The 21,159-nt window shown below is 37.2% G+C and overlaps 2 protein-coding genes across 5 annotated transcripts in view; both read right to left on the bottom strand.

Moving 5' to 3' along the window:
* Positions 1–1,225: 1,225 nt before the first annotated feature.
* On the bottom strand, positions 1,226–8,106 carry LOC113106987 (lysosomal amino acid transporter 1 homolog). Its single transcript, XM_026269096.1, has 9 exons — positions 7,964–8,106; positions 6,977–7,043; positions 6,588–6,759; positions 5,664–5,793; positions 5,396–5,483; positions 4,584–4,744; positions 4,410–4,502; positions 2,762–2,947; positions 1,226–1,942 (listed from the first exon to the last, which is right to left on the bottom strand). Exons 3-9 carry the CDS (start codon positions 6,755–6,757, stop codon positions 1,856–1,858), a joined length of 915 nt encoding a protein of 304 aa, XP_026124881.1. The 5' UTR covers positions 6,758–6,759; positions 6,977–7,043; positions 7,964–8,106; the 3' UTR covers positions 1,226–1,855.
* Positions 8,107–8,600: 494 nt separating this feature from the next.
* Positions 8,601–21,159, bottom strand: part of LOC113106985 (E3 ubiquitin-protein ligase TRIM33) — a 28,688-nt gene continuing 16,129 nt past the window's right edge. For 2 of the 4 annotated variants that reach the window (XM_026269086.1, XM_026269087.1), the window contains 8 exons: positions 14,698–14,761; positions 14,344–14,494; positions 13,877–14,244; positions 13,105–13,228; positions 12,671–12,745; positions 11,694–11,846; positions 9,838–9,888; positions 8,601–9,636 (listed from right to left, as the gene is read on the bottom strand). In XM_026269086.1, coding sequence (XP_026124871.1) covers positions 9,421–9,636; positions 9,838–9,888; positions 11,694–11,846; positions 12,671–12,745; positions 13,105–13,228; positions 13,877–14,244; positions 14,344–14,494; positions 14,698–14,761 — 1,202 coding nt within the window. In that variant the 3' untranslated portion in view covers positions 8,601–9,420. The remainder of the gene's footprint in view (positions 9,637–9,837; positions 9,889–11,693; positions 11,847–12,670; positions 12,746–13,104; positions 13,229–13,876; positions 14,245–14,343; positions 14,495–14,697; positions 14,762–21,159) is intronic. The other 2 variants (XM_026269088.1, XM_026269090.1) reach the window with 1 other exon arrangement.

The following is a 21,159-nucleotide window of genomic DNA, read 5'->3' as shown; positions in this document are numbered from 1 at the left end:
TTCCCAGGACAATTGCAAAGCCTTCTAAGAAAAAGCTGATTTTGGCTAAATTCAAAGGCAGCATTGCAAATATCTTTTAAAAAAGGGAATCCAATAATGCACTGAGAGTTCTTAAAGAAAAAAGAAAAAAAACTTAAGTCGGAAGACCAATTTTACATGTTTGTCTACTGTATATTTCTATATAAATGAACACTATTGATATGACACAGAATTGCTCCCTATGGAGATCAATGTTGTTTTATTGTTAAAGGGAAAGATCACCCAAATAAATTTCTGTCATTAACTACTCACCCTCATGTCGTTCCAAACCTGTAAGACCTTTGTTCATCTTCAGAACACAAATTAAGATATTTTTTTATGAAATCCAAGAGCTTTCTGACACTGCCAATGGCTTTGTGATAGTCTCATGAATGAATGGCAGAGATGACATAATGAGAAGAATTGTTGAATAAAGTCATTATTTCTGGGGGGTTTTCCACACAAAAGGAATTCTCATAGCTTCATAAAATTACGGTTGAACCACTGATGTCACATCCTGGGCCTTGAATGTGTCAGTTGCATTGCGGTCTATGCAGGGTCAGAAAACTCTTGGATTTCATAAAAAATATTGGAATTCTTGTTCTGAATACCTTTTAAAAGGTCTGGAACAACATGAGGGTGAATAAATAATGACAAAATTGTGATTCTTGGGTGAACTATCCCTTTAACTAAAACTATTAAAATATTTGTATTAACTGAATGACAAAATATAAATATTAGAAAGTGTACCCTTTAAAGAATGAAATGAACTAACTGAATAAGGTGCAGTAATAAAGTTACTTAACCTGTAGAATAAAACAATTACAAAAGCATATACAATTAAAAAAGTTTCCATTCAATATATTAATAAATACTAAAACAGTATATAAATCTTAGTGATGGAGATCCATTTCATTTAGGCAGCAAAGGCAACCCACTAGGTTGTAAAATAGAACTTAATTTTATTTAAAAAGCCATTAAAAGCTCCTGTGATGAGAACATGACTTTAAACCTATGGAAAGGGAATTGCTGCATTAACATACAATCACAATTTACCCTACAATAGCAAATAATAGGATTTCATATCACTCACGATATTACAGAAGTAAAAAGCAATTTAATGTTGATGATTTGTTTGGAAAGATAAATATGAATGAGATTTAGACAAATTGATTGTCCACACTAAAAAAGAAAACGTTCAAGCATGTTTGGCTTCAGAAAAACACAAATCTTTAGTGAGTGTTGTGCTGTGATACAGAACTAAAAAGAAGAAAAACAGGCAAAGTAAAGAAGAACTTCAATAAAGGTACCCAACTGAATGACAGGTGCAGTGCTAAATCAAATCAAAGGCCACAGAATAAAAATTTAAAACATCTTTACAACGTCAAAACATTTTTGACAATTGATTGCACAAAAACAGCCTTTAAACATTAGTACAGTACACATATTTAAGACAGAACCTTTTCACAGTCCTGAGTCAAGACTGCTAGGTCTGCCGAATGCAGCATTCATTCCACTGTACAAAACAAAAAAAATACATGATTGCATGCATTGTATATATATAAAAAAAAATCTGAATTCTGAAGTACAGTACAAACATTACAAAAGTGTTTCAATAAGTCCCTTTAGTGCCAAATATTGAACCAATTAAGAAAGTTAACTATTTACCATCAGACAAAAATATACTTAACCACTGACACTTCTAGGAATAAAACCTATTGAATAAAATCTAGATAAAACTATTAGGGGAAAAAAGGGATTCTTGTCTGTCAGCTGTGGCTGTGTAAATGTGAAGCTCTCCAGCATTTCATCCAGTCACAGCAGGAATGGGAATTGTTCAGTTATGGAGAAGTGCAGCGGTCTCTTCATCTCCCCCTGCAGAATCCCGAGGAGATTTGCTGTACATCATGAACTGTACGGATATCTAAAGAAAAGTGTCAAGGGAAAAAGACTAAATAATTTCAAACTATACCAGGCCCAGTGCTCATGAGATTATGACAAATGAGCTTCACATGAAAGGAAGACACATGGCTTCAGTGATGTAAAACACAGCTGGATGCTATGGCAGCAATCAAGAGTTTCGTCAATATGTGTGACCTCAAGTGATCCAGAATGTCAATCATACAATGACCCCAGCATTTATGCAACATTGTCTAAAACATTAGTCATGTGACCTTTGACCGCATGTTTTCAAAACAAACAATGTCAACTAATCAATGTAATTCAACACAGTTAAACAAAGTTGAGAAAACCTCATAGTTCAGCGTTTTATTTTAGCATCACTGATATTTTATTAATAATTTGAATTAATTTTTACACTAGCAAGTTTACATTATTTTATTTTTTTAAATATAGTTTTTATTTTTTAGTTTCAATCAAGTAAAAAGACAGAAATAAAAAAATATATATATATTTTTTCTTCAGTCAATATTTTTCATTCTAAAGCACCGAATAATTTTTTTTTTGTTTGTTTTAGTTTTAGTTAACTATAATAATCGTAGTGTGTCTCTGATAAAAACTTTTATCCTTCCATGGCTACATTAAATTAATATTACAATAAAGCCTGTTTTAGGTCCATTACGGTACATTATTTCATGCAAATTTCATGAGCATGTTTTATCCTCCAAATTCTAATTTTGATGATGCATCTAGAAATGTCATGTCTTTAGTTCTAGGAGGACTGTGTTGGGAATCAGTGACCTCATTAACAGCTCAGTGGCTAACACGTGACTTTAAAGGATACAATAAGGTCAAGTGAGAGTGTTCCCAGGCTGCCGATGAGCCAGGGGAGGTGGTGTATGATATAGCTGGCCTCTCCCTGTCCTGGATCTGGGTTCTTCAGTAGCACGCTGATGCCATATGTTGTGTTTCCCAGAATCACCAGAGCAAATAGGAAAAAAGACACGCCCTCTGTTGACTTCCTCTGAAACTGAAGGACAGCAAGACAGATTTCCATTACACCAAGAAGAAATACCTGTACTTAAGTTCTGCATGCATATGTAGCATGCAAAGTATGTATAATAAATGTAGTCAGTCACTGCATTAACACAGATGATGTCTGCAATGAAAAGCAACATTAAACATGTAGAAAATAAGAATTTACATTTTGTATTAACAAAATAAAGACTTTTAGAGACTTTAAAGGAGTAGTGAAAATGGCTGAAAATGTACTCACGCTCAGCCCATCCAAGATGTAGATGAGTTAGTTTTTTATCACAAAAGATTTGAAGAAATGTAGCATTGTCACTTGCTCACCAATGGATTATCTGCAGTGAATGGGTGCCGTCAGAATGAGTCCAAACAACTGATAGAAACATCACAATAATCCACACAACTCCAGTCCATCAATTACCAGCTTGTGAACCAAAGAGCCGTGTGTTTGTACAAAAACAAATCCATCCAGACATTTTGAACCATTGTTTCTAGCTATAATGTGAGTCCTCTATCTATAATATTGATTCTCCAGTGAAAACGTAGTCTCACCTGAATCAAGAGAAATATGCACAGATCAAGCAGAGTTTACCAGAAAAACAGTCCAATTCAGTTCTAAACAAACATTTTGGTGTGAGAAGACAACAGGAGATGGACTTTTTCACTGGAGGAAGAGTTAGGGATTTTGGACTCATATTCTGGCCAGAAGAAACAGTTTAAGCTTAAAATATCTTGATAGATTTGTTTCTTACAATACATACAGCTTTTCACTTAACAAGACATTAATTAAAGGACTGGAGTGGTGTGGATTACTGTGATGTTTTTCTCAGCTGTATGGACTCTCATTCTGACGGCACCCATTCACTGCAGAGGATCCATTCGGAGCAAGTGTTGGAATGCTACATTTCTTCAAATCTATTCCAATAAATAAACACCCTCATGCCATCCAAGATGTAGAACAGATTGAGTACATTTCCAGCAAATTTCAAGAGTGGCCTGCAAGGCCCCTTCTGTGAGATCTAATGTCCAACTAATGAAAAATACTGTTGCAAATATTAGAAATAATGTTGCAAACACAACAATGAACACATTATGTGATCAGTGCAAAAGAGAAAACAATGTACCATTACTTGTGACAACTTCTAAAATCACAAGTTTTAAACACACTGATGGGGAGCAGGAACAGATTACATGTTTTTCTTTTTTTTCACATTTAAAACGTAAAAAAAAAGAAAAACAAAGTTACTGTCAAGAAATTGTTTTATTGGAAACAATCTGATTAGCCCTTAAAAAAAATTGGTTTTATTATTAAAATATAAAGCTTATTAATATTAAAATGCATTTATTAATGTAAAATAAATTAATATGTCTTTCTCATGATTTCGTGGTGACATATTACCTGAACATGTTCTGGAGAGATTTAGTGCAATTCATCAACACATACATGCAGTAAGACTTACATTAGTGTACATCTGTGGCACTCTGGAGCATAAATACAGTACTGAAGATACTGAGCCAAAGACAAAGCCTATAATCTCCTTTGTATCAAAGGGCTGAAAAACACAAAAACAACCGAGTCTCAAATCAATGCTGAAATCACATAAATGAGTGAAGTGCATCTCATCTTAACTCACCTGCACCGAACCGCTGTCCCCCTCCACGGCCAGCAGCGCCCGACCCTTGAACCCCTCAGGCATCTGTTCCTCTAGGGCTGAGCGAGGGAGGCTACGGAGGGACGATGAAATTCCCAGAAGACATAGCACGCTGACCGCATTCAGCAATGCGCTGTTACTGGCTGCAGAGGAGAAAGACGCTTCTATGAATTAGCGTTTCAGGCATCAGCACATTCTTATAACAGACTGTGAAAGCTGAAGGTCACAGAGGAATAAACAGTAATGTACGGAGAGATGGGATACTGAGAGACATTCTTGAATAATGTTATCACCGTTACTATAACAAAACTTGTCAAGAACTGAAATAAAGATGAAAGTTTAAGTACTAAAATTATTCCTACTAAAGCTAATATGAAAAGTAAAGAATAATATAAACAAAGCTAAAACTTAAACTTAAATAATGAAAATATTCAAAGAAAAATTAAATACAAAATATAAATTAATACTATAAAAATATATAAATTATATGTATTCATATTTTGTACTTAATTTTAGTTTTAAAACAATATACTATAATAAAAATATAATGACAATTAAAGTATTCAATCAATTAAATTCATGTATATATGTGTGTGTGTGTGTATGCTTGTGTGTGTGTATACATATATGCAAGTATGTGCACATTAAATGCAACATAGTTTGATTAAAAAGGAAAAATTATTGCTGGAGACAAAAATAGATGAATGCAAGATATGTCTCGAAAGCAACCAATTACATAGAGCCTATCCTAATGGCACATTTAAGTCACTACTGAAGTATAATTTCCAACTCACCCCTCGATGACTTATTCTTTAGTTTATAGTAAGTGTACATTGACAGCATTAACAGGTCTGCCAGGACGTAGTAGACTGCAGTGTATTTCTAAAGGAGAAATAAGAGTAATAAAATAATAATTAAATCAGGCCTCAGCTCAAACTGCAGCAAAACTAGAATCATTTAATAAAAAAAATATATATATATATCAATTAGGGTTCATTTTCTTTCATTGAGCAGATATTTTATCTAAAGCGATAAATAAAGAATGTGTCAATTGTTCCTTACCTGTAGTGGAAGTTGATCAGCTAAGAACGATCCAATGAGATTGCACGAGTCACCGGCCAGCCAAAATAACAAGAACCAAATCGATAGAGCGCTGTCCATGTTTCCTGTCTTGCAGGAACTGTAGTATTGCCTACAGTAACAGTCAGTATGAGCTCATCATTTCTCATGTGCAAAATGTGTCCCTCTACACACAGAAACTACCGTTCAAAAGTTTGGGTGCCAGTAATGCTTTGAAAAATATCTCACCAAAACTGCATTTATTTAATCAAAAATACAACAAAATAGTAATAGTGTAAAATACTAATACTTTTTAATATGTATTTAGTGTTCCTGTATCTTAACTGGTAGAGTATTGCGTTAGCAAGCAACCAAGCACAAGTTTGGGGGTTCGATTCCCAGAGAACACATGATATGTAAAAATTGATAGCCTGAATGCACTGCAAGTCGCTTTGGATAAAAGAGTCTTGCTAAATGCATAAATTTAAATTTAAGTTTAAAATAAATGTTAAATGTGTAGAATGTAATTTATTCCTGTGATGCAAAGCTGAATTGTCAGCAGTCATTACTTTAGTCTTCAGTGTCACATGATCCTTCAGAAATCAATCAAATTTTGTTGAAAACATTTGTACGGTTTAATATTTTGGTGTAAACCATGACGCATTTTTCAGAATTCTTTATCTAATGGAATGTTCAAAAGAACAGCTTTTGTTTTAAATAGATTTAAAAAATATATATATTTTGGTCATTGTAATGCACCATTGCTGAATAAAAGCATTACTTTCCCTAAAAAAAATCATACCTGTTCCCAAATTCTTGAACTTTTATAAGAAATCTTAATTATTGCTGTGCCTGAATGAATTTTATATCCATTATGTCAAAACTACACCATACAGAGTGCAACAGCACAACCGTAGGCCTACTCACGGTAGTGAAGACACCATGAAGCAAACTATCGACAGCAGTCCGAGAACAACACTGGCGATGTCTCTGCCATCCTGAGCACATTCACCCAGTCCATACCAGATCCACTCGATCCCGTGCGGGCAGAGAGAGCTGAAGTTCCCATCACCGCCGAGCACCACCCCATCCGACATCACTGGAAAACAGCAGCGAGCAATCAGAAGAGCTGACATTAGCAGAATATCGGTTTAAAAACACTAGCACTCTCTGTTCTTATGCAAACAGCTCAGCTGGAACGCTTATAAAAACAGATGCGTTATGGATCCAAACAAAGTGCAGTGATGTTTAAACACTAACGGAGCCAAAAGACATTACAAATATGTTAATACATGCATATACGTTCAGCACATTACCGGTGATGTAGATCTTCAGCTGCTGAGGTAGAAAAGTAGCAGTGTGTCGATCTTAGTCCGCGGTTACCTCCAAAGGAAAACAAGTCGTCAAAAAAAAAAGAGAGGTCATCGTTTAACACTGTGATTGGATCGTTGAGGCAAGACGTCATCATCGGCGAAGACACCGGAAGCCTCGCTAGTGACTCATTTTGCGAATCGGTTCTTTCGAACAGTTAATTTAAGAGTTCCGGTACAAAAAAAGGAACATTCAGCTTTTTTTTTTTTTTGGGCGTCATCATGACGTAAATTCGTCATGTGATCATTGAAATATGACATGCTCTAAAATCTTCAAACTTTTAAGTAATATTATAAAGACAATATATATTTGCATGATTCAGCTTAGAAAACAAAGGTAATTTAGAACCGAAACAGTGTATTTAAAGTGAATTTACATTAAACAAACTACAATTACTTATTAAAATAAGATACGTGTTCTATAAAACTGTCATGTAATTAGGTGGTAAACGTTTCGGTGAAAGTGGAGAAGCGCTCGAACAATTCGGCACGAATCGTTCAACCATTTTCTGAACCGGTTAGACCTATCGCTAACATTTAACTCAAGTCGTAAGCTGTGTCGGTTTCTTTAAATTCTGAATATGAATATTACTTTTAATGTAGTTTTTTTTTCATATAACAAAACACTATAATATCGCTTAATTTAAGTAACGATAACAACAATAAATCTCTGAAATGTCATTTTCCCACAGTATGTGTTTTGGTCAACAAAATCACAGTTTAGGCACTACATAGTGATTAACATGTCCGACATTTTCACAGATAAGTGTTTTTTTTTTTTTTTTTTTTTTTTTTTATTACAGTTACAACGTTACACCGTTGATTAAACGTGTTGAGTAGCCTTCAGAGCTTTGAACCGCTAACTTTACAAATAAGGTAAATGCATTACCAGTGTGTAATGAAAGGGGGGTAAACCAGCAGAATTGTCTTTACCTTTAGGCAGTGTGACGCTCCGTCTCCTCCAGAAACAAGCGGCTCCGCTCATATCAGCTGACCATCACGCATGACTTCATGTCCATTCAGCAGAAACAGGACGCGCAGGTGTGACGCAAAACGTAATTTCCTAAGAATCTCTAAGCTGGCAAACGAACATGTACACAAGACAAACTGAGACTGCATAGGTCGCCACATTAGTAAAATACATCGGAGGACGGGGCTTTTCCCACACAAGGTCCCCATTTTATCTCCAGTAAACATTTCTCATTGGTAGTTTCATTTTTAAAGTCATTACCTGTATAGAAATAACCTAAAGTCATGACTACCAAAAAAAAAAAACAATATACAATTCACTGGAAAGGCCCAGCATTTCTGAAAACCTGCCATCAAGAAAATATATACACCTATTAAACCAATTACGAAGCACCACATATCATTGTGAGGTATTGTAAATAATACAAGAAAATACCACTGTAAAATGCTGTAAATAATACATGTAAAACCCACGTGTGACAATTTGCTTCAGTTTGACAAAAATACTCCTGCCATGGAACATAGTTAAAACCTAAATTTAGTTCGTTATATGGTTGACTTGTCTGAATGTATCAGCAGTTACAGGAAAGTCTGGAGAATAAAAATTCTGAGATATTTTATTTAAGGTTTTAGAAATTGTATAATACTGCGTCTTGAAATGTTTACATTTTGAACTTAATGGATTTCAAATTATTGGAATATACAAATGAAGAGTTTTAAATAATACAGTTCAACATTTACTCAAACATCCAAGGCTGTAACCATTCTAAATGTAACAATGGCAATACTGTCGTTTATATATAATTGGAAAGAAATAAACAATGCTTGTTGAGAATACTTTTGTATTAGCTTTTGTTGTGCATTTACTATGCATCTTTTGAGTTGAAGGGTCTGCGATTAAACTTTCCAACAATCCAGAAGTCACCGTTTTATTGAAAATAAAGATCAAGTTTTCATCTACTGAAGGGATTTAAACTGTAGGAATAAGAAAATACACATGCAAAGGAAGCAGGTGGGCCATATATGATAAACTTTATCATACAACAGAAGGGAGATGAGTATGATTTATAAAGTATAATTCACAATAGATTTACAAATATAATAATTACTCATAGTTTAAGAAAGAAAGAAAAAGAAAAACATGTTATTTACTAAATCAGACTAAAACAAGACTATTTAAATCTGTACAAGTGTCTTTATCCACACCCAACGATTAAGTTATCGATCCTCCGAGTGTCCACGATGCATGTTTTAAAGTTCTCACGCTGTATGTACAATGAATCGTCAGTGTTTGGGAGAACATGAAAAAAAAAGTATTTGACTCGCATCAGTTCCAGCATTATTCCACCCTTCAGAAGGCAAAATAAGACTGAGCTTGAGAGGAAGACCGTTTATTTCTCGCAGATGTTTCCTCATTTTCTTCACTTGAAGTGCAACAGCTTCTCGGTGTCCACTTTTAAGCGTTTGCGTTTCGGTTGTACGACGTCATCATCAGAGTCCTCCGAATCCTTATCGGCCTCCGCTCGCATCTCCTTCTCCACGACTACTGGGAACGTCTGTTCGGGAAAAATCTCAAGCAGTTTCTCTTCGAAATGCAGACTCACGGCTTTGCCGGCCTCTGCCACTTCCGAGTCGGCCTAGGAGAGGGAGGAGAGGGGAAAGAGTGTGGAAATGTGAGGAAGGGCGAGGGGAGAGCAGGTGAAATGCAGGCCCAGGGATGAACGGGTGAGGAGAATGAGGAAGAGGAGAGAAGCACAGAAAGAGTTAAAACTCCCATTTTAGATGCTTTGGGTGCCAGCACTGCTGAACCCATCGGTGTGGTGTACGAAACATCTTACCTGAACATTACTCTCTTTCTCCTCATCATAAACCTGGATTATTCGTGACATCTAAAAAGGGCACGACACCAAAAAAAAAAAAAAAAAAATTCAAAAGAAAAAGGGGGGGAAGAAAGATTTTATACCATCCACACAGTGAGGTCACAGCCTCATCTGGATTTAAGAATGTCCAAGGAGCACAATTTTCGGTTTGCTCATAATAAATGCCTTTCAGTTAGAAGGGATAAGAAAACGGCCTCTATATATTCACCAAGAATATAAACTAGAAGGGGATTTGCCTTTAAAATATGGGGGGGGGAAATAAAAATACGAAACTGTGCCAGTAATGATGACAAACAAACAAACTAAATGCAACAGAGATAAATTAAATGGAAAAATTACAGAAAATTTAGAAATAGCTCATAATAACGTGCTTCTTTGACATGAATGCCACAATCATGAAGTTTTGTGAAGATGGTAAAATATCTACCACATTTTACAGTTATCTTAAGGACAGAAATAACATTTCAGTAATCCTAAAAATCATCACAATAAAAGTGCAACAGTTCATAACATGAATGTTTCTACCGTTTCTACCAACTAACAACCTATTTGTGAATTTCAAGCATAATGTGGCCACTGTGATGAATTCCCAAACAAAACAAATCCATCCACTGAAACGACCTAAAATGGACGTACTCATCCTTTGGTAAAAAAGAAGCTGAAAATTCTCTATAACATTCAGTGTAATAATTGCATATTTGATTAAAGCATTGCCACTCTCTTTAAAAAGCCAGCTATCGCTGATGTCTAATGGCATGACTGAGATTTGCTGTCAATAAACACTTAAAACTTTCATAATCAACTAAATTGTAAAAATGATATCAAAAACGTAACTTGGCAAGGTTATTACAGACTAGTTGACAAACTGAAACTAAAACCATTTTTCTTACAAAAACTACCAAAAATTACAATGAAAATGGAAAATATAAAAATATTAATAAAAACTATCTTAGTACCTCAATACTAAAATAATAGCTTCCATGATGTATAAACCTGAAATGTAATAAGTTGTGTACATGGGATGCAAGTTTGAATGCATCAGAGCCATTTAGTTGTATTTTACAGTTTCACACTCACTAAACATGTAGACTTTACATACAGACTCCAAAAGACCCTATGAAATCAAAATGACGGTTTTACTACAGGTGTGTTTACTTTAAAGTTACTAATACTATGCTAGTACAAAAAGCTGAGAAATTCAATGTATTCTTTAGAATGAGAATGTTCCTCATTAAGTCTAGCAAAACTTGCAATTTAAAGCATGTTGGCCGTTAAAAAATAAATAAATTAATAAATATAAATAAATAAATAAATAAAAGAAAAAAAAAAAAAGAAAAAAAAAAATCAAGACCCGCCCAAACTTCCATTATTAACAGGAAATACAAACTATTGGAGTTTGCTTCATGGGGTCTTGAATGAATGTCAGAAACCGTGAATGACTGCGAAATCTGGCATTCATATCATGCATTTGATTGTCATCTTTATTGTTCAAATAACAATACTGAACAATAATCAAATGTATCATACCGAAACACTGTGCAACATTAAAATAAACATCCCTTCAATGACGTGAAACACCACAAAGTGTGTTAGCCCTGTGACAAACACAAGCTCAACATCCAGCCGCTGATTAATGCTCAGCTTGACTGAAACCATTCTTTAGATAGTTAGTACTGGTGACCATAAGAGGCAGTAAACTCATGCAAATCCATCACATGTTCTCATGCTGTGCTGCTTTAGTGCATTTCATACTCTCTAAAAACGTGTTTCTTACATGCACCCCCACACAGGTTAAACACATGCCCCGAACTCACCTCATTATATTTGGCACAATTGCTAAAGACCAGGCGCACGTCGGACACAAACTCTTTAGGGCTCTTGTAATGCAGAGGATGTTTTCGCTGCAGTTTCCGCTTTACCAGGGTCAAATCCATAGGATGCTTTATTATTTTATAGTAATTGGGTACCTGAAGAGAAATCAAGGCTTCAGCATTAAAACTATAATGTTGAACATGGGGATCTCTTCCAAACCCTTCAACTCAACATTAGGTATTATGTGTGCATCTCAAATGGAAAAAGTACAACTATTAATACTATTTAACAGTATTAAAGCTCGGTTTTCTCTGCTCCAGTGTAGTTAGTTAATACTAAAACCATTAAAATCATATTCATTCATTAAAGTGAAGCTAAAATAAAAATGTTACATGAAAAACTGACTGAAGAAAGACCAAGCTGTTTGTATGTCAGTGTGAAATGTAAACAACATTTCATATCAGGAACAAAATCTGACAACAATGACATCGCTTGCTGGAAATCCCCATGTAGACAGCAGTACAGCTCACTAGGTTTTAAAACAGAGCCACAGACTCAAGTAGTCATGAAAAAAAGTGAGTAAAATCAGGGGGTATATAAGACCAAATCCAATGAAAATACAAAATCACTGTTATTACCTGTCAGCCTGATGCATTATTGCATTCACTCAATAATGTAATTACACAAGAATCATAATCCTGCTATGACAAATAACAGCAGGAAATGGCCCAGAGGCTCAATCCATGTTTGAAAACAGATGACTGGAGTCACTACAGATCTACATGTGAGCGATGTTGCTGTTTTAGAAGCTTTATTGCAGTAGTGATAATGACCTAGCAGAGAGGCAGCAATTAAATAATACCAGTGGTACTGAGAAATGGTCCAATTACACATCTGAGCTTTGCCCTTTAAGAACACTTTATCAGAAACGTCTGCATTTATGGGAAATGAGGATATTGTGGGCTTGATGGAAACTCACCGATGTAGGAACAGGCTCTTGAAACTCTGTACTGAGCTCATGACAAAACACGTGCAGCAGCAAGCGCTCACAACGCTAAAAATACAGGAAGAGGAGAGAAGAAGAAACATTAACAATCTGCAGTTGTGGAAAAACTTGAAATGTATATTAATGAGGAACTCTGGTGGACAAGATTTGTTGACCATATATGATTGATGGGTCACTAAAGTTTACATTTTTAGCATCATCATTACGGTTTGTCAAATAATATACTGTGCATAATTTATATTACATTATAGAGTGTCTGGTATGAAGTTTTGGGATAAATTAACTGTCCTCATGAAGCAATCTTACTTTGCCAGTCTTCTAATTAGGGCTAAAGTACTATGTGCTCCCCATAGTTCACTCATTTTCTGAATATGATTGTTATGCGTTTGTTTCTCAGTGTGACTCACTCGCTGGTCCTCTGGACTCATTGACGTCTCACTCTTGTCCTTGTTACTTGGTGGATCATCATCACAGTTGTATTCCATCTCTGGATTTGCTAGACTTCTGCAGAAGGTGCACATCCAATCCCCACTGCAGCAGAATGAAGGTATAACATCATTTAACACACAAAAATGTATTAAAGCCTTAAAAAATTCATAAATGTTTGTTTTTACCCTGACGTCAATTTACTAATATTAGTCAAATTTCTGGAACCATAAACAGAACCCTCTCCCTGACCTACAAGCTGTTACGCTACTGAACTTTTATGACCACAATATGTAAAGTTCCTCTCTGTAATGACTGGCTAAACAAATTGGTCAGTTATTTATCTCTCTGCTCAATTTGTTTACCAGAGATAAATATTAGTGCAAGGTCTAACAAGCTGTGAAAAAAAAGAATAATTAACAATATAATTTAACATTGATATTATACCACCATGCCCTTTTAGAGTCAACAATCCCCTGTGGGCGCAGTAGTATAATATCAATGCATTTTCTATTCTTCTTTTATTCAATCTACTTGTTTTCGGTTTATTTATTATAAAAATGTCTAACACTAGCGCATTCTATTCTTTTATTATTATTTCAGCTTTCAACTGCTAATAGTCCACCGATTGCACCTTGTAGGGTTCAAACCCATAAACTTTCAGTTACCAGCCCAGACGTACTACACAAAAACAGCATTAATGCTGAATTAAGTGTGTTGCATTATCTGGATAAATAAAGCCACATTCTTCACCTGGGAGAAGATTTGAGTGTTGGGATATGGCAGGTCATGTGGAAGACTTTAGGACAGCGATCACAGCACAGTAGTTCTCCTCCATTCTGACAAACGGCACACCAGTCCTCGTTCGGGTCGTCTTCCTTTCCCACAGTGGTCTGGCTGTTGGCGTTAGCGGTGCTCCCCTGCTGACTACCATTTGACGCGCTGGTCCCATTGGTTAGAGGTGCGCTGGAGTTTGGCTTTGTACAGGATGAGCGCTGATTGCTCTGTTGTTCTGATTTAACATTTTCACCAAGTGTTCTTAAAATGTCCTGGACTGAACCGGTTGACACCGAGCCAAGGACAGGAAGAGGGGGAGTTAGGCTTCCTTCTGGGCTGCTCATCTGGTTTGAGGAAGAAGAAGAACAACAGTAAGACATCGTATAACAAGAAACAAACTGTATCTCTTAGAACCAAAAAGAAACTAAGTTGAAGATAAATACCATGCAAGCACTCCGTCTGCCATCTTTACAGCGCTCCGTTTTGACATTTGCTCCAGAATAGCTACATTCTTCCTCAACTCCCGGTTCCTGTTTGACCTTCACCTGGTCCACTGCAGTGTTCCCCGTCCCAGGTCTACCAGCTGACCCACAACTGAACCCACACACATAAGCAAAAACAGAAGACACAAATAACTATTTTTTATTCAAATGTCTCTTTTTTAAAGATACATAGTTTCTTAGCTATAATCAACAACTGCTGATATTAATGCAAGTATTAATATCAAAGAACAGAAACAAATTACTTTATTTTTTTTATACTTTAAATGACTAAGGTAAAAAAATGCAAATGCTGACCTGCCCCTGCTGCCAGTGCTTGACGTGCTGGATGGACGAGCTGGAGTGTGAGAATTAGATAAACCTAGAGAAGAGGAGTCATGGAAAGCATTAAAAGAATTAAATCTTTTAGAAAATTTACACGATAACAGTCATTGTTATAGCTGAGAAAAAAAAATACATCTAAAAAGCCTAAGTTTTAATAATGCATATTTTTGTCAATTTCCAAGAGGTACAAAATGCACAATTAGGGTGCTTTCACACTAGCACTATTGGTGTGCACCAGTGTTCGACTGACTTCAGAGTTCGGTTTGTCTGGATAATGTGAACGCTGTCTTCCAAACTCAGGTGTGCACCCGCAAACCGTATCCAAGTCCACTTTAAATGGGTGGTCTGGGGTACGGTTCATGTGAACTGTGGTACGGTTTGCTGCTAATGTGAATCCAATTATACTGAATCGCAGAAGTGAACCGCTATTAATGATGTATTATTTGATATAAATGTGTGTTTGTGTTTCACTCACTTTCCTGATGAGCTTGACTGACAGGGGGAGGGGGAAGCACAAGCTCAGGTTCAGACCAGGCAAGCAAAACTTTTCAACCATTAATTGTTTTTTATTTCAATTACCAAAATTTGTTTTTTGATAATTTTGTTATCATAACACTTGTGCACAGCAATGAATGAATATGCAAGCTGGAGTTGTTGGTGAGATACAGTGGGGCTTGAATGTTTGGGCACCCCTTGCAGAATCTGTGAATCTTCAAAAACTAAATCCATGTTATTTTTTATTTAGTGCTGTCCTGAGTAAGATATTATACAGTATTGTTCAAAATAATAGCAGTACAATGTGACTAACCAGAATAATCAAGGTTTTTAGTATATTTTTTATTGCTACGTGGCAAACAAGTTACCAGAAGGTTCAGTAGATTGTCAGAAAACAAACAAGACCCAGCATTCATAATATGCACGCTCTTAAGGCTGTGCAATTGGGCAATTAGTTGAAAGGGGTGTGTTCAAAAAAATAGCAGTGTCTACCTTTGACTGTACAAACTCAAAACTATTTTGTACAAAAAAAAATTTTTTCTGGGATTTAGCAATCCTGTGAATCACTAAACTAATATTTAGTTGTATGACCACAGTTTTTTAAAACTGCTTGACATCTGTGTGGCATGGAGTCAACCAACTTGTGGCACCTCTCAGCTGTTATTCCACTCCATGATTCTTTAACAACATTCCACAATTCATTCACATTTCTTGGTTTTGCTTCAGAAACAGCATTTTTGATATCACCCCACAAGTTCTCAATTGGATTAAGGTCTGGAGATTGGGCTGGCCACTCCATAACATTAATTTTGTTGGTTTGGAACCAAGACTTTGCCCGTTTACTAGTGTGTTTTGGGTCATTGTCTTGTTGAAACAACCAATTCAAGGGCATGTCCTCTTCAGCATAGGGCAACATGACCTCTTCAAGTATTTTAACATATGCAAACTGATCCATGATCCCTGGTATGCGATAAATAGGCCCAACACCATAGTAGGAGAAACATGCCCATATCATGATGCTTGCACCTCCATGCTTCACTGTCTTCACTGTGTACTGTGGCTTGAATTCAGAGTTTGGGGGTCGTCTCACAAACTGCCTGTGGCCCTTGGACCCAAAAAGAACAATTTTACTCTCATCAGTCCACAAAATGTTCCTCCATTTCTCTTTAGGCCAGTTGATGTGTTCTTTGGCAAATTGTAACCTCTTCTGCACATGCCTTTTTTTTAACAGAGGGACTTTGCGGGGGATTCTTGAAAATAGATTAGCTTCACACAGACGTCTTCTAACTGTCACAGTACTTACAGGTAACTCCAGACTGTCTTTGATCATCCTGGAGGTGATCATTGGCTGAGCCTTTGCCATTCTGGTTATTCTTCTATCCATTTTGATGGTTGTCTTGCGTTTTCTTCCACGTCTCTCTGGTTTTGCTCTCCATTTTAAGGCATTGGAAATCATTTTAGCTGAACAGCCTATCATTTTTTGCACCTCTTTATAGGTTTTCCCCTCTCTAATCAACTTTTTAATCAAAGTACACTGTTCTTCTGAACAATGTCTTGAACGACCCATTTTCCTCAGCTTTCAAATGCATGTTCAACAAGTGTTGGCTTCATCCTTAAATAGGGGCCACCTGATTCACACCTGTTTCTTCACAAAATTTATGACCTCAGTGATTGAATGCCACACTGCTATTTTTTTGAACACACCCCTTTCAACTAATTCAACTAATTTCCCAATTGCACAGCCTTAAGAGCGTGCATATCATGAATGCTGGGTCTCATTTGTTTTCTGAGAATCTACTGAACCTACTGGTAACTTGTTTGCCACGTAGCAATAAAAAAATATACGAAAAACCTTGATTATTCTGGTTAGTCACATTGTACTGTTATTATTTTGAACAATACTGTACATAAGATGTTTACATTTAGTCCACAAGACAAAACAATTGCTGAAATTATTAAAATAACCCCACTCAAAAGTTTGGTAACCCTTGGTCCTTAATACTATGTGTGGTTGTCTGGATGATCCATGACTGGGGTGAAAACTTCTGGAATTTGAAGATCAAGATAAATTGTACTTAATTTGTGTTCTGGGAAACATACAAGTATATTCTGTTGCTTATGAAGGGCAAAACTAAATGAAAAAAAAATTATTTCAACAAAATAAGAAAAATTTGTCCATCTTCATCGTGTTCAAAAGTTTTCACATCTTGTTTCCTTCTGGAGTATCAGTGAACGTTTGAACCTTTTTTAATAGTTGTGTTTGAGTGCCTCGATTGTCCTCAGTGTGAAAAGATGTATCTCAAAATCATACAATCACTGCTGGAAAGGGTTCAAATATGCAAAGATGCTGGAAAACTGAAGAATCTGCAGGACCTTAAAGGATTAGTTCATCGAAAAATGAAAATTATGTCATTAATAACTCACCCTCACGTCATTACAAACCCGTTAGACCTCCTTTCATCTTAGGAACACAGTTTAAGATATTTTAGATTTAGTCCGAGAGCTCTCAGTCCCTCCATTGAAACTGTGCACGGTCTTCTGTCCATGGTTAGAAAGGTAATAAAAACATCTTCAAAGTAGTCCATGTGACATCAGAGGGTCGGTTAGAATTTTTTGAAGCATCGAAAATACATTTTGGTACAAAAATAGCAAAAACTACGACTTATACGATATCCGGTTCGTGAACGAATCATTTGATGTAACCGGATCTTCTTTGAATGATTTTCTTAGAATTGTTTGAAACGGTTCTCGTCTCCAAAAAGCATTAATCCACAAATGACTTTAGCTGTTAACTTTTTTTAATGTGGCTGACACTCCCTCTGAATTAAAACAAACCAATATCCCAGAGTCATTTAATCAAACAGTACACTGACTGAACTGCTGTGAAGAGAGAACTGAAGATGAACACCGAGCCAAGCCAGATAACAAACAATAGACTGACTCGTTCTCCAGTCAAGAACCGGTTGCATCGGTTTTCAGATCACCAGTAGTGATGGGAAGTTCAGTTCTTTTCTGAGCCCTTTTCCTCACTCTGGATGTATACGGTTCTTGAAGGGTGGGCAGAGGAGAACCAATAGTCCTTTCGGCACTCTGAACAGTTCTCTGCAGTCTTCTGATGTCTGATTTTGTTGCTGAACCAAACCAGACAGTTATTGAAGTAAACAGTACAGATTCAATGACGGCTGAGTAGAACCGTTTCAGCAGCTCCTGTGGCAGGTTAAACTTCCTCAGCTGGCGAAGGAAGTAAAACCTTTGTTGGGCCTTTTTAGAGTCAATGTGATTGTCCCACTTCAGGTCCTGAGAGATGGTGGTTCCCAGGAATCTGAATGACTCCACTGCAGCCACAGTGCGGTTCATGATGGTGAGTGGGGAAAGTGCATTGGGGTTTCTCCTAAAGTCCACAATCATCTCCACTGTTTTGAGCGTGTTCAGCTCCAGGTTGTTAAGACTGCACCAGACAGCCAGCTGCTCAACCTCTTGTCTGTAAGCAGGCTCATCACCGTCCTGGATGAGGCCGATGACTGTAGTGTCATCTGCAAACTTCCGGAGCTTGACAGAGGGGTCTTTAGAGGTGCAGTCGTTGGTGTAAAGGGAGAAGAGCAGTGGGGAGAGAACACATCCCTGAGGGGCACCAGTGTTGGTGGAGCACCTGTTTGACCTGAATTTCCCCAGTCTCACTAACTGTTGCCTATCAGTCAGAAAGCTGGTGATCCACTGACAGATAGAGCTAGGAACAGAGAGCTGGGTCAGTTTGCAGTTTGGTCTGGAGGGTTGTTGGGATGGTGGTGTTGAAAGCCGAACTAAAGTCCACAAAACAGGATCCTCACATAAGTCCCTTTTTGTCCAGATGTTGCAGGATGAAGTGCAATCCCATGTTGACTGCATCATCCACTGACCTGTTTGCTCCGGTACGCAAACTGCAGGGGGTCCAGTAAGGGTCCAGTGATGTCCTTCAGATAAGCCAGAACCAGTTTTTCAAATGACTTCATGACGACAGACGTTAGAGCCACAGGTCTGAAGTCGTTAAGTCCTGTTATCTTGGGTTTCTTTGGAATGGGGATTATGGTGGAGCGTTTGAAGCAGGAAGGCACTTCACACAACAACAGGGATCTGTTGAAGATCTGTGAAAAGATGGGGGCCAGCTGGTCAGCACAGATTTTCAGACTGGCTGGTGTAACGCCGTCTGGGCCTGGTGCTTTTCTTCTTTTGTTCTTCTTGAAGACCTGGCGCACATCATCTTCACAGATTTGAAGAGCAGGAGGTATGGAGAGGGGGATTGCAGGAGGTGTTAATGGTTGTGTAAAGAGATCGTCAGAATGGGTGTTGGGGGTTTCAAATCTACAATAAAACTCATTCAGGTCGTTAGCAAGTCGTTGATTAGCCTCAGTGCAAGGGGATGGTGTCTTGTAGTTTGTGATGGCTCTCAGTCTTCTCCACACTGAAGTTGAGTCGTTTGAAGTAAACTCGTCTTCCAACTTTTTAGTGTAGGTCTTTTTAGCCGCTCTAACCTCTTTGTTCAGTGTTTTCCTGGCCTGATTGTACAAGACTCTGTCCCCATTTCTGTAGGCATCCTCTTTGGCCTGACGAAGATGTCTGAGTTTTACTGTAAACCATGGCTTATCATTGTTGAATGTTAAATAAGTCCTGGTAGGAATGCATATATCCTCACAGAAACTAATATAGGATGTTACAGTCTCTGTGAGTTCATCCAGATCGGTGGTAGCAGCTTCAAAAACACTCCAATCAGTGAGGTCAAAACAAGGTTGTAAATCCTGCTCTGTTTCGCTGGTCCATCTCTTCACAGTCCTTACTACAGGTTTAGCAGATTTAAGTTTTTGCTTGTAGGACCGTATAAGATGGATCAGACAGTGATCAGAACGTCCCAAAGCTGCTCGTGGTACAGAGTGATATGCATCCTTTGTGGTATAACAGTGATCCAGTATATTACTGTCTCTGGTGGGACATGTAACATGCTGTCTGTATTTTGGCAGTTCACGGGAGAGATTGGCTTTATTAAAGTCCCCAAGAATGATTAAAACAGAGCCCTGGTGTTTTTCTTTTCTGTGTCTATGAACTCTCTCTCACAACAGACACGGAAGAGAAGACAATGCTGAATAAAAGGCGTAGTTTTGCTATTTTCGATGCTTCAAAAAATTCTAACTGACCCTCTGATGTCACATGGACTACTTTGATGATGTTTTTCTTACCTTTCTGGACATGGACAATAGACCGTACAAACAGTTTCAATGGAGGGACTGAGCGCTCAGACTAAATCTAAAATATCTTAAACTGTGTTCCGAAGATAAACGGAGGTCTCACGGGTTTGGAACGACATGAGGGTGAGTTATTAATGACATAATTTTCATTTTTCGGTAACTAACCCTTTAAAGATTTTTTCTGAAGAACAGTTCTAAGTTTAACTGAGAACAAACAAGGACTCTTGCACAACCATCACAAAACAGAAAGACAGTCGTGGATCATCCAGGTAACAGCACACTGTATTATGAACCAAGGGTTCCCAAACTTTTGAATGGGGTTATTTTAATAATTTCAGCAATTGTTTTGTCTTGTGGACTAAATGTAAACATCTTTAATGTACAATATCTTACTCAGGACAGTACTAAATAAAAAAATAACATGCATTTAGAATGATCTCTCTTATTTTTTTAAAAATATTCACATTTTCACAGATTCTGCAAGGGGTGCCCAAACTTTCGAGCCCCACTGTAGGGCTGTGTGGTGAAGTAGCATATGGCATTAATAATGGTCTTGGGGCTAATGCAGCCTGAGCCTCCGGGGTTGGTGCATATGGTTGGATGGGAGACTTTGCCTTACAGAACCAGAGGCACTGAGCTAGGCAACTAGTGTAGCCTTAGGCCCCCAGGTTGGTTGGATAGGAGTTTTTTCCATATTTTACCAAGAGTAAGATGAATATGGCAT

This window comes from Carassius auratus, chromosome 8, assembly GCF_003368295.1.
Source record: "Carassius auratus strain Wakin chromosome 8, ASM336829v1, whole genome shotgun sequence".
Classification (NCBI taxonomy): Eukaryota; Metazoa; Chordata; class Actinopteri; order Cypriniformes; family Cyprinidae; genus Carassius; species Carassius auratus.
This window is presented reverse-complemented; position numbering and strand designations above follow the sequence as displayed.

Excerpts from the sequence above, each read along its gene's own strand:
- LOC113106987 (XM_026269096.1), bottom strand. The coding sequence starts at position 6,757 with ATGTCGGATGGGGTGGTGCTCGGCGGTGATGGGAACTTCAGCTCTCTC. Across the intron at positions 5,794-6,587 it reads TTCATGGTGTCTTCACTACC|GCAATACTACAGTTCCTGCA; the intron begins GTGAGTAGGCCT and ends CTGTTACTGTAG. Across the intron at positions 4,745-5,395 it reads AAAGAATAAGTCATCGAGGG|CCAGTAACAGCGCATTGCTG; the intron begins GTGAGTTGGAAA and ends TCTCCTCTGCAG.